This window comes from Manacus vitellinus, unplaced genomic scaffold, assembly GCF_001715985.3.
Source record: "Manacus vitellinus isolate BGI_N305 unplaced genomic scaffold, ASM171598v3 scaffold_35_pilon, whole genome shotgun sequence".
Taxonomy (NCBI): domain Eukaryota; kingdom Metazoa; phylum Chordata; class Aves; order Passeriformes; family Pipridae; genus Manacus; species Manacus vitellinus.
This window is the reverse complement of record NW_021940498.1, coordinates 6,836,109-6,864,072: the sequence shown is the minus strand read 5'-3', so window position 1 is coordinate 6,864,072 and position 27,964 is coordinate 6,836,109. Positions and strand designations below refer to the sequence as shown.

Sequence of the window (27,964 nt, the reverse complement as noted above, 5' to 3'; positions counted from 1 at the left end):
CTGCAAAATTCTGGGAAAAAAATCCCCCAAACTGTAGAAGGTCTCAGCTGTGAAAAGAAGATACAACCCCCGAGACGGACAGGATGTTTAACACAAACTAAATTTAATCTATTAAACATACAAGCTGTATCTCAGCAAAAATGTTACCCACTTTTTAATATATCATCTATCATATCATGGCATAATTTTACAATGAAGGCGTAATGTCAATGAAAAATTGGTGTAGAAGGTTACAAGAATATTTACATTATCCTTTAAAATAATTGGGTTTTTTTGGAAAGACAAACTATCTATCTGCACAGTTTCACCAGGCAGATTTTTTTCTACAATGTGATGCTCTTCATAAGATCTTAGAACATTGCACTGAAAATGAGCACTCAGTAAACAGCATGTAACAGATGCATGCTAAATCAAGGCAGGAGATCTCATTAGCATGAACTCCTTCAAAATAAAAATAATTTAAAAAACTGGTCAACTATCCAAAGAAAGTAATTGCAGCAACGATGGCAAAGTACTGGCAAATGTTGCCAAGTTTGACTTCAACAGAGATTTGGGCTGGCATCAGTGACCATTAGCTAGAGTTATTTTATAACTAAGCTGGACATACGATTTGGATGCTGAAAAGGTGCACTGTTGTTAACAGTTATGTATATTCCAACCTACAAAACTTCTGTCACTCACTACGTGATCAGGGTTATGTTGCACACGATATATTTTTTCTTTGCCTTCCAGACTGAAAGAGCTTGAATTGTGGTGTTTGATACCAATAAAGCTTTCTTTATATATACACTGCTGCCTATGTGGGTGGAGAATGTATGTGCTTAACCTACAAGTCTGGCTGACAATAAGACATTTCCACGTGATTGACAATAACCACGGGACTCAGAGTGATTAACATCAGCCAATATGGAACATATCTCATCAGAACAAATTAACAGTAGGTTAGTTTGGAGTTGACAATTACCTACTCAAATAGAAAAAGTTCTTCTTGGAGAAGTGGAAGCTCACACTTCTCCAAACAGCAAAAAATATACAGAGGGCCTAAATAGGATAAAGATACAAAGATGAAAAGGCAGCGTTTAAAAAAAAAAAAAAGACAAAGGAGAAACATTTCAAGAAACTAGAACAAGGGTGAAAAGACAGACAACACAGAGATATCTACTGCATTTGTAGGAGACTGGCTGTATCTAACTGCTGAACAAGACAAATTCAAAGCAAGACAACTCGGAATGGACAGAGAGCAAGACAAAAGACATGAACAGAAGAGCCTGAGCTATCCTGAGAGCTGTTCTCCAGCGATAAGGAACACAGGGCTGGGAACTGTAAGGAGGGTTCCTTACCTTTGTCCAAGTCTATACCCACAAATACAATACTTATTCCTATATATGTAGGCTTTTATTCAAGCATATATTTACAGAATCTTGCTTAAAGCTGACATGTATGACATGTGCCCCTGGAAACTTAAATGTGAACTCAGTGTTTCAGAAAGCATAAAATAGACAAAGGAAGATACTTCAGTTAATGCTAGTTCTGGGATCAAGGCAAAGGACACAAGGGAGACTCCCAGTTTCTCAAATGCACAGCAGTTTTTTTCAAAACCATCCACCTTTCTGCTAAGACAAAGATTGTCTTGATCAAAATATAAAACAGTGGAACTCCAGTACCTAACTTCCCTTAATTCTTTTTCACTTGCTTGATTATAGCTCTAGGTGGTCCTTTCCAGAGAAACCTGGAGAAAGACTCCTATAATTCAGGATTTCTGCGAGCTTTTGAAGCTTAGGAGAGAAATACTTTGATACCACATTCATATTTTGCTAGAGTAGTATTTCATCCTGGATATGGGCAAATTCATCCAATTTTCCAAATCATTAATATTTATTGATACTGCCTGAGCATCCAGCTTGGGCTGTGGATTCATTCTGCACGGTGATTTATAAACACAGGAACATGCATGCTTTTGCAGATTCATTATGATAATTCATATAGGCGGAGTTGATACCAGCATTTCTTTCTAGGCTGCTAGGTGCTCACGGCACAATGCAGATAATATTCTGCAGTGAATTAAATTTATGTAGAAAACGAGATCATTTCCTGCAAAACCTCCATCTCACCTGCCAGAGAAGCTGGGAAGTGTATCATGTCAAGGCAGGACAGAAAAAATTGTACACAGACAAAAATTGGCCGTCAGAATAATGACTCAAAATCTAAACCTGCCATTATTGGGTAGTTTTAAAGCAGTATCAGCAAACTACCTATACACCAAAATGTTAACAGCTGAATGCCAAGTGGGTTTCCACAATTTTCTCCCCCAGATTCTTGAGCACAGGTTTGCAGACATGCTAAGAACTCACTGTTCTCATCAAACCAGCTATCTTCTGAGGGTGATGCTATGTCACTCCAAATACTCTCGGGGAAAATGGGAACTGTGTTCAGGGCTAGACACAAAATATATGAACTTAGGATTCTTTTCTGCTTCAGTTCCCAGCTGTAAATTCGAGGCAACTGAATAACCTAATCATCCACAGGTGTTACAAAAATAAACTTTTTTTTTTTTTTGCTTAGTATTTGCTAACTTCTCAGATACTATGGGGAAGAAACATGAATACCTGTGAGGGAAGGACACTGTTCAGAGGGACTTCCACAGACTGGAGGAACAGGCCAACAGTTCCTCCAAGCAACTGGAAGGAAATTCAGCAAGCACAGATGAAAAATCCAGCACCTGAGGTGAGAAGAACCTGGGAGTCCTGGCTGACAGCAGGCTAAACTAGAGCCAGTTCGAGTCCATCCTCCACTGCTTTCAGGTGACTGAATACTAGTTAACTTCCCTAAGTTTTCTCTGGTTCACCTGGAGCCCTGTCAGGTCCCTCTCAAATGACACAGCCACTCTCTGGGGTCACTGACAGGATGGTGGTGAGTATTTCTCTGTTGTCATTAGTAGTTTTTTCCAGCAGCCTTTTCAAAATGTTTCTCTCACTCAAGGGAGCCTTCTTTAAATAGACACTAGAAAAGACAGAACGTTCTGTGGAAATACCATACACATAATTTACAAAAACTTTATAGCACAAGCTTGATTATTTGGTGCACCCTCATTATTAAAAGTGACCAATTTTTCTGATATTAAAATGTTTAGTTGTCTATATTTTATACTACTGGGTACAAATAATATTAGTGTTTATTACTGGTTGTGCTTTTCTCTATAACTTTTTCGTGACCTTATGAATAATGTTATTCTAACAAAGAATACCTATGTGAGTTTTCTGAAATAAAAATCTTCCCTATTTATTTCAAACAAGGCCAAATATTCGCTTTACATTAGTCAACCAAGTGTACTATGATTCCCCTGAGCTGCATGGAATGGAAAGACATTTCTCTAAAGCACACAGGAGACAGCTAACTCTCTGTTTCCTGTGCCCTAATTATTCCATTATATTTTGATGTCCTTACTGCTGAAATGACACTGACTTAAAAAAACTCACATATTTCATGCATGCCTTGATGACAGTACTGACTAAGAATATAAAATACTGAACCTTTCTTTCACTATGGGACAGTTTTGAGTTTACTTTTGGGGCAGTTTTGAGTCAACAAGGCTATATTGTTAAGACATAACAGCGTACAGAAGTTACAGATTTCAGCAAGAAGACATTGGCTTTTAAAATATTTTGTAAGTGCAGATGGCTGTAAATGATCATTTTGTTCTTTACTTTTTATTTTTTTACAGCTACCTGATGTTTCTTTTAAAATACTCAAAATATTGTCAGGCAATAGGACTTCAGAAAAGTACAGACATTGCATAAAAGGGATGTCTATGATTTCTGAAGACAAAATAGTACTGAGGATTGAAAAGGCAATGAATTAGCTTCAATTTGGTTTGAAAGTATACAATAGTATGTCCTAAAACGGAATTATATTGAATAGTGATACCAATTACAGGGTGTCTTGACCTAAGTTATGTAGAAAAAAGGCTAAATATGTTTCTACCTACAATTTGACAAAAAAACCAACCAACCAACCAACGAAACAATGAAAAAACCCAAACCTGGACATCAATATTATCAAAATTGTCAATAAGGCTGAGAAACTATCAACTGAGTCTTGCAAAAGGCAAGACTAAGGTAGCTGTGGGAATTTTTCCAAAAGAAAACGCTTAAATTTGGTCTACAAACTGGGCATAAACCAATTAGACAAGAATCCTCACAAATGCTATATCTCATGTTCCATTAAAATATTACAGATAATAAGGTATGTTTCTATAGTGAGTTAAATTTATCTGTGCTAAACTGATGAATATATTTCCTTTATACCTTTGCACCAACAGAAAATTTTAATTGAAAATATCATATCTTTATGCACATAGTATTCCAAATTCCAGCCTTCTACTGTTGCTCAGAATTGATGCCCTAAGTGCCACATGATTGGAACAGGACATCAGCAAACCCAGAAGTGTATATCCATAAGTGTAACGATGTCTTTGGGGAATACTCAAGCTTTGATGCTAGATCCTAGAGTCAATAAGCAGCCAGAGCTGTATATGGAAGCAAGAGGCAGGTCTTTTGGAAGGCAATGGATGAGGAAGTCTCCTTCCTTCCCCGTCCTACCCCTACCATTGCATTCTGACTCAACGCTGTGGTCACTGTGCCATCCCACCAGGTGGGAGCGTGTCATGACACATGTCCCATCAGAGGCCCAAGGGGCAAAGCCTCCTCAGTGACCTCCTCAGGAGCTCTCAGGCAGCCCATCTCATCTACAGCACACACTCCAAAGGGGACTGGGACAGAATCTGTGAGGATCTGCTACACTTTATTAGTTGCCCACATGCCCTGCCTCTGCAAAACCATCACAGAACAGGTAGGAAAACCTGGCCTGCTCTTTTTATTGGTATCATCACACTTCTACAGTGCTTACCCAAAAGAAGGTAATTTTCAGCTCCTGCCTTGAAGTAATTCCCCTAACAGAAATAAGCACGGGATGATGACCGGAGTCAGAGCTATTCTCACCCTCACAGTGATGAGCAGAGAGATAAAACAGCAGTTACAGAATTCATGCATCCTGTCTTACGCCCTCTCATGTTGCCTCACTGAATCACTCAGAATGGCCCGCTCACATTTCCACCTTTCTCTCCACCCCATCCCCCCAACCTCTCCCCCTTAGCCCACTCTCAAATTCCCTGTTCCAACATTGGTATCTGCACCAAGACCACAAATGTGAGGTGACAAGAACCCATTCATAGCAATCAGGAACCTCAGAGTCTGCGATAATTCCAGCTCATCTCACACATTGTGACAGTCGGTGCCACACGAGTGTCTGAGGACATTTTTTCTCTTGTCTGAAGTCATGGTCAAGCGAAATCTTACACCCTAAATCATGAAACCTCAGCAGGGCCCTAGTTCTCCAGTTCTAACACACAGTAAACAGTTGTTCTTTGTCTTTCTGTTGTATCTCTGGAAGATGCTGTTTCAGCACGAGATGCTGTGTACAGCTAATTACCCAGAGGTGTTGGCCTGAGCAAATCTTCCTTCCCATTTCCTGCTACAGGACAGTAAATTAGGGAGTGCTTTTCCTCAGGACTGTGTTGTAGGTTGGAAACCCACAGTATTGGTGTAACTGTGATACACATGGTTTGAGGAGCAGAATCCCTGCAAGGAGGAGCTTGGTGATGAGCTGTAAGATGGGGTGTGTATGTTCTAGTTTTAGCCTCATTCTGCTTTTCCCTTTTGGGAAAGAATTACTCTGCAGCAGCTATCAGTATCATCAATGTCACCACAGCCACTACCTAGCTTCATTCTTTATCTGTTTTCATCTCAAGTGTCATTTTGAAGCCTGGGAAAATTGCTCTGGGATACAAGAGAAATGCACCTATAAGTAAGTATTCATTTACTGGTATGATTCACTGCTGCCTACAGGAAACCAGAGAGACTGTTGCAACTGTGACAAAGTTGACACTCTTTAGAAATTAACCCATGGTGGGCAAATGGCTGTGAAGGACCGTGGCTGGCTCTGGGCTCCTCATGAAGCCCAGAGTTCATCACTTACCTTGTGACACTGACATTTTTGGGCTCTGTGGAGCTCTGCAATTTCTCTCTCTCTACAAGCCACAAGGTAATCATAATGCAGGTCGGGAGCATGACATTACTGTTTCTCATGCTAAGCAACTGCAAGCTGCTCCCAGGAGGATGCCTATTTATTACTGGCTCTGCTCCCTGAAAGAATGACCTAATGAAGCAATACAGAGCAGCTGATGTTGGCAGTTCCTGTGGTAGGGACAATTAGAGGTGCATTTATTGGCAAAATATTTGTGCCCCAAAGGCTGCCACACACAGGTGCCCTGCCTTGATAATTCTCTGATGTGAAGTTTTTATTTGGCTGCCCTTTCAAAACCACATGTGAGGTTTGCATTTGAATCCATTAAGGATACAAAAGAGTTTTATTTTTAAAAAATTAATAAATCAGTAAACATCTCAATTGAAGCTCCATCTTAATTACTATGTTTTAACAAGAGCCTCCTAGTGGTATAGAGTATACCTATAAATATTATGTGTGCATGTCAAGGTAAAACATAACACTTCTACAGTTTTTTTTATTGCTTTCAGAAATGACTAACAAATAGAGAGGTCTGCAAGAGAATCTACTACCTGAGAATATTAATTATCTCTTTTATTAACAGAGTGTGCAGGGGTTGGCTGGGATAGATTTAGTTTTCTTCATACTACCTAGTATGGGGCTGTGTTTTAGATTTGTGCTGAAAACAGTGCTGATAATGCAGGGATGTTTTCCTTACTGCTGAGCAGGGCTTGCACAGAGCCAAAGCCTTTTCTGCCTCTCACCCCACCCTAACAGTGGACGGGCTGGGGGAGCACAAGGAGCTGACCCCAACTGACCAGAGGGATATCCCAGACCATATGACATTAATGCTCAGTATATAAAGCTGGGGAAGAAGGAGAAAGTGGGGGGCATTTGAGATGACAGTGTTTTCTCTTCCCAAGTCACCATTAGGTGTGACAGAGCCCTGCTTTCCTGGAGGTGGCTGAACACCTGACTGCCCATGGGAAGTAGTGAATGAATTATGAAAATGTCATTATAAGCTGTAGACAAAAGGCAAGATGCATCTTACCAAAACTAAACCAAAATTAAACACAGACATAAAATTTGATAAGTCTCCATTTAGACATATCCATATCTGTATTCCAACATACAGATCTCTGACTGAATTACGTGTCTAAACTCCATGTATTCAGTGGAAAGGAAGGAGCAGAGGTCTGGCTCAGTCTGGCTCTTCTGCAATTGTCTAGTGTACAGCAGAACAGCCATGTCATAACAGTGCCTAAATCTCTCCACTGAATGCAAGGGGAAGGCCAAAAAGAGCTTCTCAAATGTAAATTTCTACTGTGCAGCTGTTTGAAGACAGTTGAAATGATTCCTCACACTCTGAAACTGAAAAGCATCATGCCTACTTGTTGCAATACTCAGATGATTTCACTGGAGGACTAGAACCCCCAGTTGCTATTATACACACATTTCTCCTCCCTCCCAACATACCAATTACATACAGGTTGAATCTATCTGTCTGTCTCACAAAACTAAAAAAAAAGAACAGAAAGAAGAAATGAACCCACAGCCTTCACACTTCATTATTTAAACAGACTCCTAGTTTCAAGGGCCAAACTGCCCCTCCCAACAACAAACAACAGGTAATTAAAAATATAAAAATACATAATGACTGCCTTACTTCTAATCTTTTTCCCTACAGGGAGTGCTAGATGAATAGTGAAAATCAAACACCTGGGGCTAGAATGCCTGAAGTCTATAAAGAGAGGACTTTCATGTAGTTGTCACCTGTTAAGTCAAGAGGGAAACACTGAGACAGGAAAAATCCTAAGTATTACCTAGCCAACAGTGCCCTCAGGGCAATCAGAGCTGACCTCTTTCCTAAAATTAAGCACTTGCACATCTTCTGCTGATTTTGAAAATACTGGGGAAGCAGACTCTGTACCTCGTGTTACCTAGGGGAATGCTCAAAGTGTATTAGGTAAATGGATAATTCCTTCTCCTTCAAGCTTCTTATAAAAGCAGGAGATGTTTCACAACTGATTTTTGTGTTACCTGCAGAGGTGTCCATCTCAGAAACACATACTACATCAAAACTGCATAGGTAAGCAGAAAACCAAATACATTGAGCATCATTTAAGACTCATGGACTAATCATGTAAGACTAAACCAGTGTTTTGGTCTCAAGCAGGGTAGAAGCCTGATCTAGATGCTGAGTTGCTCAGCCCAGTCAAGATCTAGATGGAGGAGTTGCTTTAAAATGATGCAGGCATACAATATAAAAAAAGAAATGTACCTATGGAATTCAAATGATGCCAGACAGAACTCAGAAGAGCTCTTCAAAGTAGAAATTTTGGACTTAAATGCTTGATTTGACCTAAATCTGACTTCGAGGTCCTATGTAAAGCAATTCCACAAAGTCACTAAATTTATACCTGGGAGAAATTCAGCCATAAGTGACATGATTTTTGTCATGCAATTTGCACCTTTTCTAGACCCAAAGTATTACTGCATTACCATTTTCAAGACCTTTCTAAAGCTGTGTATCATCATCCCACTATATACTGATCTTTTGAGCAGAAGGTCAATATTTAAGAAACTTGCTGCATATTAACTTAATATTAAGCAATTAAATTATTTATGCAAATTTATGAGTAACTATATAACAGCTCTTCTGAGAAGATACAGTTTTCAAGAGCGAAGTCTATTTAAATAGTAGATTCTGTACAAGGGCTAGTCTTTGAAGATCTGTCTTTGAAGATATTTATGGCAGAGATGTTAATTTTCAAGTAAAACAATTTATATTCTTAAAGCAGGCCACATCTTTCCAAATTCTGGCAGAAACAGGTGGTCAACTTGCACATATCATTAAACTTCAAATTCCCCTGTAAATGACAGCCAAAGCATCCAGCAAGTTTAATATATTTTCTCTGAGGCCAGCTGATGCAGGAAGATTTTCATGAGACATTTTCTCTTCTATCATCAGTTCAATGATGTAAACAGTGACTGATTAAGCCTGCACTCCTTTCAGGTTGATATACCTGACCAGAAAAAAAAAAAAAAGTATCTCACAGCTGGAATTCTTCCTAAAAAACTAAAATAGATGACAAAGTAAAAGACCAATCCTCTATAGACACTTAATGAAGACAGGCTTCAAGGGGTTTTCTATACCAGAGATTACTTTACACCCCAGGATGAGACAAAACCAGAAGATTTCTGCAGTTGAGGATTGCAGTCACAGCAGAATAAGTAAAATAACAAAAAAACATATTACTTGTTAAATCACTTACACTGGTTTTCCTTTGGATTCACAAGTCAAAATTATAGTTTGTCCTTCTTCAGGCCATGAATTGGAAGAAATGATTTTAACTAAAGGTGTATCTAGGAAGAAAAAAATAGACAACTTGTTGATATACACAAAAAATATTTATTATCTAAGAGTACATTCTTCTCTATTTACAACAGACTAAACCATAGATTTAATTTACACTCGGAGACAGTTTCATATGGAGCCTTGAGCAATTTCCATTGTCTTCAGGAAGGTAATAAAAATGACCAGTGTGACTAAACCAGTAACTTTTTATATCCCTAGGAAATACAGATAGAAAGCATATGTATACTCAGAGGAAATAACTTTTTTATTCCTGTGTTTAATGCAAATACTCCATATGACTATTCCAAAGTCTGATATCTAACAACGAAATAAAATATATTGAGGATGAATAACAAGTACTCTGTGCAATTGTTTGTCTATTTTCAGGTTGATATGATGGAATGCTGCTATTAGAGGAATGAATGCAATAGTATACATTTGAATAAGAACCCTCTTATTGTTGCAGAAGCTTGAAACTCACAATGAGAAAGCTACAATGGGCTTTCAGATAAAATACCTTGTTACAGACATTTTACAGGATATTATTTCTGAAATGCAATAATGCTGCCACTAAACCAGAACATTTTTTAAATAGAATTTGCAAAGAGAGTGTTTCAAAAATCTGCATAAAGCACCAGAGAAAAGTCTGCAATCTGTTCTATAGGATGGGATTGGTTTTACAGTTTTAATTGCAAAAAGATACATAATAAAGCTACGGTGAATTCATGTAGAATAAAGCGACTGAGGCAGATATTTAACTTTTAAAAAATTTTGCCAGCTGGCTTGAAAGGATATACTCTCATAGTCAACACAGGAGTTTAAGGGACACTATTATAAAGAACAAAAAAGATCAAAAAGAAAGGAACATCTCTATACAACACATTTTTTTCCTTAGGAAGAAGTAAAAAAAAGTGAGAAAAATTCCCAGTTTCCGAATTTCCACAAATTCTTTTTTTTTTATCCATATTTTCCTAATACAAACCACTTTAACCTGCAAATCTAGGGTATCTAAGTTTTGTCTCATCCAATTTGCAATTGCTGTTTTCACCAGTAGTGACATGACAGATGTCCTGTTATTAAGCAAATGTGAAGGAGCGTGACCAAATGACTCCACAAAAATCAAATGGCAAAAAAAAAAAGATATGCTGTAACAATATAGTTCTTTACTGAGATGCCAATAGTCCTGTTGAGCACTAAGTGGCATATGAACAATTAAACAATTAAAACGATGGAAAAAAATTTTCCAACTTCTGATTTTTATTTTTTGGCCTGTATCAGCATGGCATAAGACAAAAAAAAAGGGTAGTGTCGACTCATTATAATTCCACTGAAAGTATTGTCAGCATCATTTAGCTTGCCAGTACAGCTGCACTAACCTTAACACCAGTAGCAAATCTGTTCCCCAAGTTCATATTTTTAAGGACCCTGCAAGCCATTATGCAGGTGACTAATCCTTTGGAGGTCATGCTGGCATTTGCTTCATTTTTAGCACATGCTTAAGGCACTGACCTCAAGTGCCTTAATAAATCAGGGCATCAAGTACTTCTGTGATTTCAGTGGTGCTGTTGAAGATGAATAAATTACTCTCTTGACTATACATTGAACCAGAGGAGCAAATTAGTATCAGAGAGGAATACATGAAGAATTTAACTGAGGGAGGGAGACAACTAATGCAATGAGATAAAGAGGTTTCCAGAGAAATATGAAAAAGAGATAAACTTTGACAGAAATATTCATTACAGCCACAGGTGAAGAAAGAAAATAAAGGCCCATCGAGCTACAACTACTGCCTTAAATATTTAAGAAATTATCTGCATTTTATGCATTACTGTAAATGACCCACATGAAAAAAAAAGAGGGGACTTCAGAAAATTAAGCTTTCATTTGCATGGATCAATGCAGTGCTGTTTCCCCCATCTTGAAGTTCCCATTTCTACTTTAATAGGCCAGACAGCTCTGTGTTCTCCTTGCACTTCTAAACAGAGCTTGCTAACAGAGACTAAGAAAGGTTATATTTATATTTATATTTCATTCTCTAATGAACAACAAAGTAGTGTAGGAATATATATTCCCTAGAGGTTTTCCTTACTAATTAACTTAAATGGTAACTACTTGTTTCGCCAAAATAGGAAACACAAGGTTTAATTCAACATATAGTTTTCAGGGAAGCTAACAATTGACAACTTTTGCATTTTATTAATGGCTTTTTTTTCAAAAGCTAGATATCCTGTTTTGAGTGTTTTATTCTCAGTGTTACTGTTTCCATTTTATTTTCATGCCATGCTTGATTTCTCTCCAGAATTAAAGTACACGCTTAAAAGGGGAAAACTTTTAATATAAACTTGTCCTCTACTTTCACATTCACATAAATATTTTAAATGAGAAGAAATCTTTAGAATAATTAAATCAAAACTAACCTAAATATGTTGTTTTAACAGAGATGATAAACCCCTGCTGACTGGTATTTTTCCAGAACACGAAAAATACTACCTCCTGCTAGGACTGTTCATTTTAGTAGAATTTGAAAAGTATAAATGTACTCTATCAATACTGTGAGCTTAAACCTGTCACAGTTACAAGTATTAATCATAACAACTGGAGCATCACCAGATCTCCAGCAAACATCAACAACACTAGAAAACAGCCTAAAGAAAGAAAATCAAGAACTGTAATAGAGTAAGAGGTTGATTTATTTTCAGTTTTCTCATCAGCTTATTATAAGTAATGTAGGTATGTCCAAAAAAACCTCTACTTTTACAACCAAAACAAAAGGAATAGAGTCAAGGGTTTTATTGTGGGTCAGATCTCTTGCTGCTCCTCCTCTATAGTTAGTAAAAGTATATCGATTTACATTAGTTAAACTAACCCAAATTTTAATAATTTGCATCTTCTTTGAGGATTTGGCCCAGTAATTTCATGGTAATAAAATACTGTAGATCAGTATTCAAAGCAGAATTCTTACAAACAAGGGACTGCTGACCACAGTTTTTTTACAATACCTACAAATATGTCATTATCCTGAGTTCTAAGGACATTATGGAGGAGATAAATATTCCAAAAAGAATAAGCTCTGGGAAAATCCTATTTTATAAAAAAACCCCACAGTTGTCTATGAATGCAATATAACAAGCCTTCGTGGTAAATCCCATTTTTTTTTACATGTGTCTCCAACAGTGAGAGCTGTTTGGCCCTCCAGCCTTTAGCTTGAGTAATGAGGTACTTGTGAGCTGCAATGGATTGGCAGTCGGAATGGAGACTCAAACACGCCTCTACACACATAAAAAGACTTCTTCTACACTCTGTGTGCACAGAATCTGCCTTTTTTTTCCTGGAAATGCCAGCTTAGGAGTTGCTACAGATAAGAGCTATGGCATGGAGTTGGGGGTGTAAAATATCCAAGGGCAAAAATTCCACTGAGTGATCCTACTTCATCCATCTTTCTAGGACTTGGGTACATCTCATTGACAAGAGCAGGGAAACCATTTCAAAATTCTGGGAAGAATTTATCTATTTTTGATCAGGCTATGTCATCTTCAGCAACACACAAAATCAGTAAATGCATGTGGAAAATTGATGCCAGTTTACACTGATAATGAATGCTATCTGATACATGAAGAAGTTAAACACTTTAACACATGATTTTTGTTGTACTTTTAGCAATAACTAATGGCAATGTTCACACCTTGTGGAACTGCTTTACTGATTAATTTAATCTCTTTGAAGTTATTTCAAAATAAAGGCAGTTCTTATCAGTCACTAGACCTTTGCTGTTAATCAGATATCTTCAATGCTTAAAGGTTTATGTCTTTGTTTTCAAAATGCACTTACTGTTTTTACTTTGCTTGAAGTAAAAAAAGATTTCAGTATGTATTTATATTTTATCACCAAGGCTTTATAAGGTTATATGCAGGATTAAATTTCTTCATATGCATTTCTTCACATAAATTTCCTTATATAAAGTAATCAAATGAAAGTTGCTGGAGGATTCCCACATGCTAAGTTATGTTATACTGTACGTGTAAACCCTTGACAACCACAGGGTAAAAATGGAAAACTGAATTCTTAAAATAAACAAATTAGCTTAAGATCATAAAACAGGTCACCCACAGAATCAGAAAATTAATCTCTAATAGTTTCTTCTTAGTAATAAGATAGTAAAAAAGTAATTTGGCTTATTTTTCTTATTTGTCTTTAGAAGTCCTTTGTCCTGCCAGTCCTCCGCATGCTGGATTACCAGAGCTTCTGTGGATACCTTTCCATGGAGCTGGCTGAGTAACTAAATCAAAGTATAACCCTTATGCATCCTAGGACATTAATCAGCAAAAGGTGTGTAGGAATTACCAGTACCTAGAAGAAAAACCATTTTATGAGACAAAGGGGCAACATTATGATGATGTCATCATAGCATCATGCCTTTTTTAATCAAATAATCCCTCCCTAATGCAACTGTCTTCAGTTAATGTAATTACAATCCTAGAAACATAAAATAAGACCACCCTTTTCCTGGGCAGATGATAGGGTGGGTGGAGTACATACATTTCATGGAGACTTTTGAGAAATTACTATTGGAAGTAGTAGACTGTTCAGGAGAAGAAATATTTCTGATCTCACAGTCATTATAATTCAAAGAGTGCTGGAAATGCCCCTATCCCAAGATACATGCATCAGTCTTTTGTCCAGATAATTTTGAGATATATATTTGTTTAGCTGTAGTAGAAACTACTTGCCACTCGACTTCTCTGCACTTTTTGTTAAAGGGTAAATATGTTGTTCAAATCTTAGTCTTCCCTGGCTAAGGAGGATTAATAGAAATCTTAGAGGTTCTCCTCTGCAGAAACTTCCAAAGGATTATTGTATCAGATCTAGGGATCCAGGTCAGGGCTCCTAATTTTCAAGTTTTCTGCTGAATTACAGGGGTTCTTTTAAGAAATAAATGCAATAGTTTACTATGAAATTTGAACTCAGCACCCCAAATATCTTCCAATGTGGCTAAAGTTCCAGAAAGCAGAACAGAACAAGGACACCTTCTTTTTTCATTTACAGAGATAGTGTTATTAATCCCTGAAGAAGGGTCCTGTACTTCAGCACTCTACATATTAGAGGTCCTCTCTAATCCCAAGTCTTAAGAAGCCATTTCTACACTCCCTCACTTACAGGTGATTTGATTTTTATGGGAAATGGTAATCAGTCCACCAAGATCAGTTATTAGAGCCCATGCTCTAATTTATGAGAATTTATGAGAAAAAGAGGTTACTTACTCCACTGAGTACTGAAGTAATGACACTGAGCAGTTCAGACCCAGCAAAATACTTATTTTACCGTAATTCAGAGATTAGAACATTCAACCCTTCAGAGTTTGTGCATTCAGGGTTTGGTCTGATTCAAAGAGTGCAAGGGCTTGTGTGCTGACCTGCCATGCAACAGCAAAGCTCTATCAGGTATTCTAAGGCCTCCCTTCCAGTCAGATTTTGAACTAAGATTTTCCTTTGAATCTGAAAAAGCTTTTTTTTCCCTATGTCCTAGTTTGGAAAAAGTAGGATATTCTGACACACTATAAAACCCCCAGGTATTAGGACATTCTTAACCCAATCCACATAATGAATTAGAACTCCACAAGTAACTCACTTCTGTTCAAATTTTCCCTATTTACATTCAGTGCCAACATAACATGGAATATACCCTTCATCTTACACGTAGAAAAAGGTTTCTAAAGCCAATTATGACATTCACAAAAAAGAAAAACTCATAAAAATCTAATATTCCCCACACATTTCCTAGGAATGTGTCAATGCTTAGCATCAGGTGTAATTGGTACATCCACTCTTGGGTTTTACATGCAAAACACTCACTGAAATTTGTTTTCAAAGGCCTTTGAGCTTATGGTCTCAGAGTATCCTTAGTTGTCAAAGATGGGAACATTTTTAATGTTTAAACTTTTTTTTTAATAAAATCACTAAATATAACCACAGTGCTAGAAGCAGATATTAGATATTTTACTAACACCAACCCATATTTAAGAAGACCTTACTCAAAGTGGTAACAAATATATATATTCAGCTAGGGTATTTATATTTCCACATTATTATTTCATAAGAAGTGCAGTGCCCCTTCAAGTCTTTTGGTTTTTAAATGTGTTTATTGTATGTAGTCTGTAACTCCTGCTTCTCAAAGGAAAATGGCAACACAGAAGATGTGAGTTCTATAACTTTCCAATTAAAATCTCCTGTAGTATTATCCATTTCTGGGTTTGCATGCTGTACAGTGATTTTGCCAAATGTTTGGATCTTCTCTTTGTACATGGCTACCATGGTTTTGTCATGATCAAAGCAGTTAAAAAATAAATATTAAAATAAAGTCATTTACTGTTTAAGTAACAATCAGTACATAAAGTAGTACAGGTCTCAACTTTTAGTTTTGGGCAGGTTTGTTCACAAAATTTTGAGGAAGTGGATGACAGTGTCAGGCAGAAATCACATTTCTCTTGGCTTCCACTGTTTTTCCTACAACAGAGAATGCATTTTTTTCTGGTCTGTAGGATATCAAAAGACCTGGCACAGAAAAAAATGTCCCACTTAGTGACAGCAACATATAAGGTTCAATGTATACAAGGTGTATAGAGAAAGATTAAACTCTTGAATTAATTTGGTTTATGAGCCTTTGGGTTTCAAAAAGAAGAATCCATTGGTCAGGTTCTTTCCTCTATGCATGGCACACGTTAGTGTGATATATGATGTCTAAATCTCTCTTTCTTAAAACATGAGGGATTCTGTACTTTCTTCCCCCCCCAATTCCCTACTTAGTCTTCCAAGTTCAAACTAGTACCAGAAGGTCTAACCCTTGTGAAAATGGTAGAAAGAAAAGGAGGCACAGCTGGTGAAATTCTAGCCTGTTGTGAACAAAAACATACACCTCTGCACAATGTATTACACCAAACATGTCAAACCCCCAAAACAAGGCCCTCCTATCTGATTAGTTTCCCTGCAGACAAATTGCCAGGTGCCTATTTCAAACCCAGGGCAAACACAATCCCGTCCTTAATTGTGTTCTAAATAATTGAAAACATCTCATTAACATCATTTGACCCCAGGCCTCCACCGGAATACTTTGATTCTGACGTGTTTTTCCTTTGAAGGTGATTCTCTCCCTGTAGTTTATGCTATGAACATCTCTCCAACTGCAGCAGGAAGCTGAGTTTGTTGTAATGAAACCTGCCATCCTTGCTGGACTTATTGTTTGAGTGCAAATTATGTTACCAGTAATAAGAAAGACGCAGGAAGACACAGGGAGGGGCAAATAGAGCACTTGCTGTGTTTGTCAGAGGATGCAAGTGCTTACAGAACATCAGGATATGCTACAAATGTCACTTAAAATTCCTCCTCCTAAAAGCATTGATACTGCTTTCTCATTTAATCTTTCAGGACGATGACTAGATGTTTTTAATTCCCTTTTGTGTCACTAGAAATTTTCTTCCACGCACAATGACTTCAAAAGCCTTGAAAGCACTGCTAGTGAGAAAAGGCTTTGTTTTAATAACCTCACTGAGCATTGGATCCAAAGTATGAAATATGCCAGTGGATCCATCCAGGAAAAGAGCTCTGCTCGTGTGACAGAGCAGTTCTTCCCACTGTGGTCAGTGAGCTTCCCATGGATGCCAGGTTTTACTTTCATGGACCCTATGCAACACAGGTCTTATTAAAACTACCTGCCAGTTTGGAAACCACTCAGATGAGCTCCAGGCAGCCCAAATAAAATACAGAGGTCCTATCTATCTATAATATAACAATCATGTTATGGTTGCCAGACTATTTGACAAAGGCGCTGGAATTAGATTTCTCTTTCTCCTTAGAGGAAATTTTGTTGGGATTTCTAGGAATAGCAGGAGGATTCTCATCTTCTCAGCAAGCAGGTTGTGCTTTGTTGCAATATATGAAATTCTGCTTTGGTTGGTTGGACAGGCTCACTGCACTCTTCTCTTGCCATCACCTGCTGCATTATTTCTAATAAGAGCCCCAGTAGCAATAGATCATAATAGCACATAAATACCTCCAAAGGCACACAGCTACCTTTCTGTCACTGAGGGTTATTGTTTCATGCTGTCTACGTAGCCAGCAATTGCCATTGCCCAGGAAAATTCAAAAATTCCTGTCTCACCAAAAGGAAAATATTAAGCCCCACATTCCTGCCATTGTCCACTGATTTTCCCAGACTACTCTGAGATCTGACATAATTATTTAACCTTGTACAGCAGCATCTCCTGCCTGGATCTATAATACTCAGATTTATTTAAATTAATTTATTTACTTTGTTGTTTAATCTGTTTTTTTTTCCCACACTAACCACCATTTCCTCTTTGTACCAGAGTCTAAATTACTATAACTGATTCGTTACAACACATTTTTCTTCTTACAGGTTTAGCTAAATTATGAGCTACCAACAGCATGTCTTTACTTCATAGTTTTATTTTATGACCACAAACCTTCTGAATATTGAAAAGCTTCCATAAATTTCTCAGATATTTTATTGTGGCAGTGAACAACAACAGTTCTGGTACTATCATTTTAAAAAATGTTATAAAACTCTAACAGTCTGATAATAAAAGATTATTGCTACCTGGTAATGAATGACTGCCAGATGATAAGATTTTAAAAGTATTTCCTGAGAGACTAATTCATTTATTTTCTACCCATTTTTGTCTGTTTTTTTTTTTTTTCAAAGTGAATATTTGTAAAATTTATTTATGTCAGAACCTTCTACATTTTTCATCGTGGTTTTTCTCACTCTTATTTCCTTGGAACCTTTCCATAATTTCCAGATGCAAAGATAAAATAAGTAGATATCTCTGAAAATGATGATGTATCCACTTTCTAAATTCATTAGCACTGGAGTAAGCATAGGACATTGGTACTTATTTTTTTCTTCAGAAACCACGAGAAGATCATAATTTTCATATATGGATAGCAATTACAAAACTCCTTGAAAATTCTGTATTCCACATAATTTTATTCATATTTCTAAAAAATCTAAGTAAGCAGACTTAGAAACATATGCCACATGCTCCTGAAGGAAAAAAAAAAAAGACTTTAAAAGTAAATTCCAAGGACAAAACACTCTAATATGCAGAAAAAGAAACATCAGATTGGATATACCAAATGAGATCTGAAAGAAGAGAGAGGAGTACTGTAATCAGCTCTGTGGAAGTGCTCACCATTTTTAATAGCTTTTACACTTACCATCTGTATGCATCCTACAGCTGTGAGTCAGCACTCCCCAAAATTCAGCTTACTTTGTAAATGACAAGTAGCACGGCTTCTGTCTGTGCCCTCTTGGTTTGAGTAAGCAAAAGACTTGCTTGTGAAGCAAGTCTGCATTGGCAAACTTCATCAAAGTACCCTGAGAGATAGAGTAAGTTTGATGCTCTGCTTCAGAATAGAAGGAATAACACATTACTTAAATGGATGACAGAAAAACTCAGTATTGTGTATATATTTAAAACTGCTTTACAGTCAAGCAGGTTCAGAAACAGCATTGTTTTCCGAGATTCTTTGATGACTATTACATCATCCTTAGTTTCATCTGGTTTAATTTATTTTAAAACTATGTTCGTTGAAATAAAAAGTGATAACAGTTTGTACCAGAGGACCTAAAAAACACTCTCCTGGATGCAAAACAACAAGGCAGATGCCAGTGCGGGGGAATAGAAAGACTGATCAGTGAAATATTCCCTCCTGACACTCATAACACACGAGTGCCTGAATTCAAGCACCAATCTTGCAGGAAACCATTTAGGTTACTAATTCTGTGAACGCCGATTATCTGGTGCTCTGTTAAAAATATGCACGGTACTTGTTTCAACATCTCACCTGTCGGTCATGCCAGTCTCCTTCACCACAAGTATTAAACCAAAAAAAAGTAAATAAAATGTGATAGTAAAAAAACCAAAAGTAAGTAAAATGCGTGGCTTGGGGTTTTGGGAGGGTGAAAGAGTAGATGGAGGTTCACTACCAAAGCTCCACATTCCTCTCCATTCCCTTTCGAATGCGTTGTAACCTTACCCTTCCTTTGTCACCTAAGGTGTCCATTGATCATTCCCACCTACTTTCTGCTTGATCTTAAAAGAGGCAGAGATAAATGTGAGCACAGTGTTGGACACATCATTAGACCCTGCTGAATTAAGTGGTAGACAGAGGGGCACTGTCTCCACAGTTCTAAATGTGTGCCCCCCTCAGGAACATAGCACCAGACAACAGCTACTCCCCTTTACATGCTCTTGAAGAACGGGTCATTGGTCTCTTAATTATCCATTAAGTCCCATGCAAACATGAATGATATGGTAGAAATAATATTTTCTTTGGTAAATCAATTCTGTTTTCCTCAGTGAATGCAAGCGACAAAGCTTAGTTTTACAACTTTCACATCTTGTTTAATTATTTCTGTCACGCCACTTATTCAGACTAAACAATCTGTTCCATTTAACATCTCTGTTGCCCTACACTGTGCTTTGTCTGACTTATTTATATTTTATCTCATGTTTGCCTTGTCACCTAAGAGGAGTAAAGAAAAAAAAAAAGACAAAGAAAAGCCTTCTGCAGACATTATAAAGAAATGCCTAACCTTGAGACAGAGCATGACCTTTCAATATAATTTCATCTCCTGAAATCAGATTCTTTTGCTTAAGGCCTTCACTGTTCTGTTATGTCTGACTTAAATTATCTTGAATATGACTTAAGAACTGTAGCACATCCAAAACTGTTGAAGGAGTAAATAAAAGCTCTGGATGCTCAGCATTCCCAAATACCCCTTCAAGCCTTTCTCTGACATTCATATCAGATAGTGGACACTATGAAAGTTTAGTCTGTATAAAAATAACTAAGCTGTAGCATCAGGGCATGAAAATTTGACTCACTTCTTATAAACATATACTACACACTCATGAAGGTCAAGCTTCTCTTCCTTGTGAGGTTCTGCAAACGATCTCTACATGTTTTCCTCCAAACTGTCTCACCTGCTTGACAGTCTTTAGTTTTGGAAATACACAGCCCCTGAAAATGTTCTGTAGAGAAGGTCTGAAACAGGTCTGTCCATCTGTCATTAGGGTGACCAGAGTGGTAATATGGGGTGTGAACTATTACAGATTCTGTAATTTTCAGTCTCCTTCTAAAAGGATCTCATTTGAAATTACACCAAGTCTAGGCTAGGTATCTTAACCATATTTTTGAAGGCAGCATGGAGCTTCATAGATCTGAGTCAGGTACCTGAAAAATTCCTGCACCAGTTGGGGCTTGATGTGGAACTTCTCAGACACTGGACTGTCATTTGATCTTTATTGTCTTGTTAGTGCTACCTGATACAAAGTACTTATGATGAGTATATTTAAATACTTGTTTTCTAGTTTTTCTATAAATTGAAATTCAACTTTCCACTATATATGTCTAACATAGATCATCTAATATACTCACATTATATCAACCTCTCTGTGCTCCATTTCCCAGCATAGCCATGCCCTCTGTCTTTTCAGTCCTTTTACCATGGGTTGTGTCTTTTCCATGCCTGAAGGCTTACTCCTCTGAAATGGGATTTTATGTTTTATTTCCTGAATGTCCTACTTTTAATATTATTAAACCTTCCCCTCCAAACTTCCTTTGAAACCTTCTTGAGCCCTCTCTTAATCAGACAACAAGCATACGAATAATCTGCCCAAAACAGATTTTAAAGTTTCTGTGCAGAACAGTCAAGCCACTGTGGATTTTCTACAAAAGATTTTACCAAGAAATAAATTATATTAGATTATATTTCACTTGTAAACCATATTTGAATATAAACCTCCAGATGGCAAAGGTCAGGATTGTACATTAACCCTTTGAACTCGATATCCCCTTTGAAAGATGAAAGTTTGGCAGTAAATGGACTTACAAGTTTTTGAATTACTTTGCATTTAAATCATGGATTTCTTATTTTCATCCATCATTAACCTAATTGATCTCATTTAAACATGCAAATTGTGGCAGTGAACTTTCATGTTCACAGATATCATTCCTTACTGTTTACAGTAACTATCCTTTATGTTTCATTTGTTGCAAGCATTCGCTAATATGAAAAGCTCAAAAAAGATAACTACTTATTAACACAGTGCTTACATAATTATTGAGCTATATAATTAAATACAATAACTTCTTATTTAATTTTCATTCAATGTGAAGAGATGTACATATACTGAAACTAGCTTTCAAATTGCATTCTTATTATTGCAATTTTTAACTGCATCTTACACTGGTAAATATAGAAATATCCCTCCTTTAAGGGAGATAGAATGAAAAGGTGGTCCTCAAAGTATAGTAGTAACAGTGAGATATATTTATTGCCCATATTAACATTCACAGTGGAATTCAAGAATAAATAAATAAATAAATAAATATATAATAATAATAATAATAATAATAATAATAATAATAATAATAATAAAAACAAACAGAAAACTCCAAACAAAAATCAAAACCTGTTTGGGTTGGTTGAATATCACAACATGGGTGAGCCTTGAGTGGAAATCTGAATGTGTATAAAGGGTAAACTTATATAACACAGAGTCAACTGGAAGACGTTGAAATTCTCTCATTCTTAAGGTCATAGCAGTCCTGTAGAACATCTTAATTGAAAGAGAAAATCAGCAACACCACTCATATAGTTGACCTCTAAAGGATGGGAGCATCAGCTGAAGAAATGGTACCTGTCTTTCAGACTCAGGTAGCAAGAAAACATCCAGATTTTCCTCATGAGCTTCTAAAGTATCTAAATAGCTTGAAGGTTTTCACTGAAGTGAAGGAAATCCCTGCTTGCTTAGGCTTACAGAGATGGTCTATGATCAGAGAGAGAGGCTTTGTGAGAGACCAAAGTCCTGTCTGCACATCACACAGACTATACAGCCCTCTTGCTTTTTAAGCTGGAAAAAAAAAAAGTGGCTTTGATCTTTTATCTTTGATAAGACCATTTAAGTTGGGAGATACAGAAACCCACTTGAAAAGTTGAGATCTAAGAACCTGAGGTCCTTTCCTCCTGTTCTGTACAGGTGGAGTATGCCCTGAAAGCAATATTGCAACAGTCAAGCCCAGGTGGTCAAGATTCTTGGTGGTATCTTATACTAACCAGCTGCCACCTTCCATCAGCTCAGGGTAGGAAGTACACTTCATTGCTAAGGATAAAAGGACACATGTGAAAAAGATCCCTGGGACATACCAGTGCTGGAGCAAAACCCAGTGCTCTTTGGTGTCTGAAGCCAAGACACCCACAGTCCTGATAAATCACTCAAAAAACCCCCCCACAATCTGTTCGGGGTTTCCCTACTGTGGTGCATCATTCATATCTGGCTTTATCCCATTATCAGAATGACTGATAAGAGATGACAGTCTGATAATGACTTACTGACTTCCAAAAGGCTGGGCCTAGGTAGCTGTATGATGTTGACAGCAGACTGTTCCCTCGATCAAAGAATACTCAGCCTAAATGTGGCCAGTTTGCAGAGTTGAATATAAGGACTCTTGAAGAATTAAAGCATTAAAGCCATCAAAAGCATTAGGAGTATATCAGTTTGGAACAAAACAATTCTGCAATTTGGCTTCCTCAAAGGGAAATTTTCTTTTCCATTTGTTATCCACGGAACGCAATCGGATGAGCTGTGCCAGAGAATGTGATGCTGCATCAGTGCCTCCATGCTAGTCTTGAAAGAAAGCTAAAGCTTGGGATATTGGCCACCTTCCACAAATCCCAGAGGTCTCTGAGGTATCACAGTTCCCAAACACTCGAGTTATACTAAGATAAAATGGTTATAGCAAGAAAAGCAAATCATGCTCGTTTGGAATAGAGAACTGCAAAGCCCTGGATGTGTAAATACAAAGTTCTTTGTGGCCCTAGGGAATCATGCCCTTGGAAAATCCATGTCTTTTCACTGCATCAGAAGTTACAGAATTGTGTGGTTAAACTCATTGACTAAAGTTATCATTAGGTAGACATTTTCTCTCATGGCAACATCAAATCTCATAAGCATTCCAACTATTTTCAGTCTTTATTCAACATACAGTCTATCTCTGTTTGAGTTGGCCTAAATATTTTGCAGCCCTGTTAAATGAAAAATTGGAAGGCTGTGACACCTTATAATCCTAGTTAGTAAACCATTTTCTGTTCATGCAAAGATTTGAAGGAGTGTGTAATCACACCAAATGTTCCCAAATTTACTTTTAGCCCAAATGTCTTTCAGGGTGTCACACAGTGTAATGAAGAGATGGTCACAAGCAAATGAGAACGACCAACAGTGCTGTTCATTGGTTAGAAACCAAAAAGACAAGCATCAGTGAAGGAAATTTCTTTTAAGTCTCATATTCTCTTCACTTTGGAAAAACATGTTCTCTGCTTAGACAGTACAAGCTACTTCCAAAAAAAGGGAAATGTGCCTTTTCTCCTAAAGTATGTGTACCACTTAACTCTGAGGTAGTTCTGGGACACATACCACAAGCTAAAAAAGCAAAATAATAATAATTAAAATAAATAATTCTGAAGCGAAGGAAAAAAGGAGATATGCCAAAGTGCAAAAGCAAAACTGTTTTTTAAGCACAAACTTGGGGAAAATAACTGAATTAAGTAAAAAGAAGGGAGCAAAAGAAAATGAAAATCTTATATCAGTTGAATGGCTTCAAAGAGACAAATTGCCAAACAGTTGAAAGAAAATGAATATGTGATGCATATTTTACTCATTTACAGTACAGAAGGGCCATATGTAGGCCACAGGCAAAACTGCTCCTTCCTCCTCAGCCCCCTCACAGAGGTAAGAGGTGTCCCATTTTGTGGACTTCTGCATGGGCACACATCTGCCCCTGGTGAGCTACAAAAAGACAGGAAGCCCAGGCTGAGTCATCCTGAAGAGCCACCTACTGTATTTAACATGTAACTAATTCATTAGAATTGAACACTAAGACTTAAGGAGGACAGTTTTTTTGTCTCTAAATACTGTTCTGATGGGCAGCTCTAAGTGTTTTAGGCATGTACCATAGACAAAGAGTCAAGCAGTCAACTCTGCACGGCCCTTCTCTTGCCTTTATTTGTAATGCCTTATTTGGCATAGTACTATATGAATGTATACTACCATATATTTTATTTAATGTCTTATATTTTCACATATTCACACACATTTTTACTCATTTTTGTTTGGAATGTGCAATTCTAGAAACTCTTTTCCAAGAAAAACTTGAAACCAGCCAAGTAAAGGGAACGAGTTAAACTCTCTTGGTGAGATTAAGGTAATGTGGTTCTTTGATAAAATTACACTGCTTCACACCAGCAGAAATTCCAGACCCCTCCTGTCATCAGAGTGACCTCCACTTGTTACTACATCTGGAATCAGAGTAGCACACTGTTGTTAGACACACATGCACTCACATATACTCTGTGCTTTACATGGCTGCACGAGTGCACAACTGATCTGCTGATCTGTAGTCTGCAGCACTCAGGGTGCTTTGTTTACTTAATGCAAAATCAATAAGTTTATTTCCAGGACAGTAATTCCAACATTCTCTTGAAACAGCTGCCCAATTTTAAAGTCAAGTTCAGATGCTCGCTGCAAAAGAATCTAATAACAACCCACAAAAGAAGAAACCGCCTATCAGACAAACATGTTGGAACAGCCTGCAGAAAGCTATAGACTTGTCAGACCAACAATTCACTGCACATCTGTGTCTGCCAACATGGAATTTACTCAAAATTGCCTCTCTAGACACTTCTTTACATAACACATATTTAGCTTATTAGTGCTGTCATTTGGGAGTGTGGTCAGCTTTTGAGCAAAATCTCACCGAGTCCATTAGCTGGGATCGCATCACAGCTGCCATTTTAGGATCACGATGATTAGGTTTGAAGTTCAAATGATTTGATTTCACTTTAAAGCTTCAAAAGCAGCCTCTGGGGTAGATTTACGCAATTAATTTTTACTGAGGTCTGCTGGGTAATTCACTGTAGTCAGAGGATCTTCACTAAGGTAAGGTAATTACCACTGGGTAATTTTACAGCACTCTGTTCAGTAAGAAGAAACATGTTGGCTGACCTGCTCAGATAAGACCTGGAAAAAAGTGAAGATGCTGCTTTTGGGAATCCAAATGTGCATGAGACATGGAGGAGGGATGAGAAGAATTCACTCGCTTCCCAGATGTGGACCAGAAGCTGTACATGCCCTCAAAATGTCTTTTCAGGGGGGTGCACGAGGACTTACAGTCTCCTAAGTATTGTACTGAGAAGCTTTCAAAATTGAAGTACAGTAGCCACGATTCTTTAAAACAGGAACAAAGAATGCAGCCTTTGTTTGGTTTGAACGCAGAAGTAAACAGTGAAATTAAACATCCCTTTGAGATTTGTATTTATCACTTACAAGAAACACTTCCTAATAATCAGTGGCAGCTAGGCAGACAAGCAGACTTCAGAGCAAAACCGGAGGGGATACAAGTCTATTTTAGGTTTACTATTGACAGTAAGGGTCAGAGGAAAAATAAACTCAGCAAGCAGTGTCATGCTACCACAAACCTCTGCTGGCCAAGCAGAAACTAAATTACAACCAAACATTTCAGCACGACAGAAACACTTGGGCAATTGGGCTGCCCTGCAGTGCACAGAGCACAACATACACAGGAACGGGATTAAGCAGAAGTGAGATGCAACACAAATTAGTAACAAAGAAATCAAAGGATTGGAGGAGCTAATTATCCCATGCTCTGGAGTGGGGTACATTATGCTTACCCCTATTATTTTAATATTTCAAGTCTGCAAAATTAATCTGGAAAGTCCTGTGAAAACAGGGACTGATCATACTCTCCTTCAAAATATCCTCCTTTTAGTCAAGTTATAAATAATATAGATAATATCAACTACTAGACTGAACTTTAAGAATAAAAAAAAAAGAGCAGCAGAAGGATTTAGATGCTATTTCTGTCACATACATTTTATTATATATTATAAGTATATAATAAAAGAAAATAAAAAATATTTTTATTGTAAAAGTTAATCCTCAGCTTCATTTCATGTACTGTAGTACTTCTGGGGAAAGCTGATTTGATTGCTGCATCACACTAATAAAAACTAAAATTTGTGTAAGGGAAGAAGAGGGAATAAAGCATACTCCATATCAATATTGCTTCTGATGGCTTTCATTTTGTTAAGTTTACTTCCCACTACAGCTGATGATAAAAGCAGCTGTGTGGACTCAAAGGTACCTCTATCTACATCTCTCCATGGACTAATTACAAATATCTGTTCCATATAGTCTCAGCATCTAAGACAGATTTAATTTTATTCTACCTTTCACTAGGCATAAATAAAAACCTGTCATTCCAACCACTATTTTGCTTTCCTTTTTCTCTATCTGTCATCCACTGGATGCAAACACAATGCTGTAATTCCCACTGTTCTGTTGTTTTCCTATTCTTTGTGGGTTTGCTTGTGTGTTTGTTTTGATGGAGCCACAAATGTTTTGTCCATTGTCAGGGGCCAGTTGCTTGAAACAAAGAACACTTCTCAAATTTCAAGCATAATGATACAGGACAGAAATGGCCAGACAAGTTCTTATTGCCTTTCTCTTTTAACTGGTGATGATACACTGCTAATTCATAGGGAGCATCTATGTAACACAAATAAAGTTTTTCAGATTTTAAGAAGGTGTTTAAAAATCAAGTGCAGTTCTAGTGGGTGATACCTCATCATTGCTCATCTGTTCTCTGCCAAAATGATGCTCACCTGTGCTGTTCTGCTTGGCCATTTTAAGGCACTTGATTATCATTCTCCCATAGTTCTCTGCTCATGTGATACATCTCTGGGGCACTCAGAACAAGTGCCCTACTTGTGGCAATGCCACACTACTTGGTTGTTATAGGCTCAACAAATTCTCCTGACTTTTCTCGTGAAGTCCCATAATTCATCTCTTTTGCCAGCACTACTTTGAACTGCTGCAAGGTGACACTGGGGATATATATTGGGTCAGGTTCACTGGGTGCTGTGAGCCTGCTTCTCGTTAACACAAATAGGATGCCTCTTGTATGTTTGAAGTCTTATGGATTGATGGAAGAAAGCACATTCCAGTGACTGCAGTAACACCCACAGTGATGGTGAGCAACACCAGGAGAATAAAACCAAAGGGCCCAGTTCCAGTGCAATGTACTCCATTCAGTGTATTTGGGATTGCTCTCGTAAATAAATTTTCTCCTCTTTTTCATTCAAGGCTCCCTGATGAACCACATCAGCAGTTCCCTGAATCTTCTTCTCTTTTTAAAAAGTTTCCTTTTGAAACTTGCCCAGCATTAAGACTTCTGAGTATGTTAACTGTGGAGATGTAGGTAGTAAGGAAAAGGATGATAATAAGCTGTTCTTACTCTCCTTGTCACCAAATAGAATACTTCTTTCTCCATAGCTTTAAGTGGTAGTTCCACCCTCTCTTCTAAACTCCAGCTTCTTTTGGCACGTTCCTTACTTCTCTTTCCATGTATGATGACTCTATATAAGTGCTGAAGAGTATTAAATTGCTTG

The 27,964-nt window shown here is 37.4% G+C and overlaps 1 protein-coding gene across 1 annotated transcript in view; it reads right to left on the bottom strand.

The window, feature by feature from the left end:
* CADM2 (cell adhesion molecule 2) overlaps window positions 1-27,964 on the bottom strand; it is a 245,512-nt gene that overhangs the window by 79,219 nt on the left and 138,329 nt on the right. Inside the window, exon 8 of the mRNA XM_029961467.1 lies at window positions 9,336-9,426. Within this exon, the coding sequence (XP_029817327.1) occupies window positions 9,336-9,426 (91 nt within the window). The remainder of the gene's footprint in view (window positions 1-9,335; window positions 9,427-27,964) is intronic.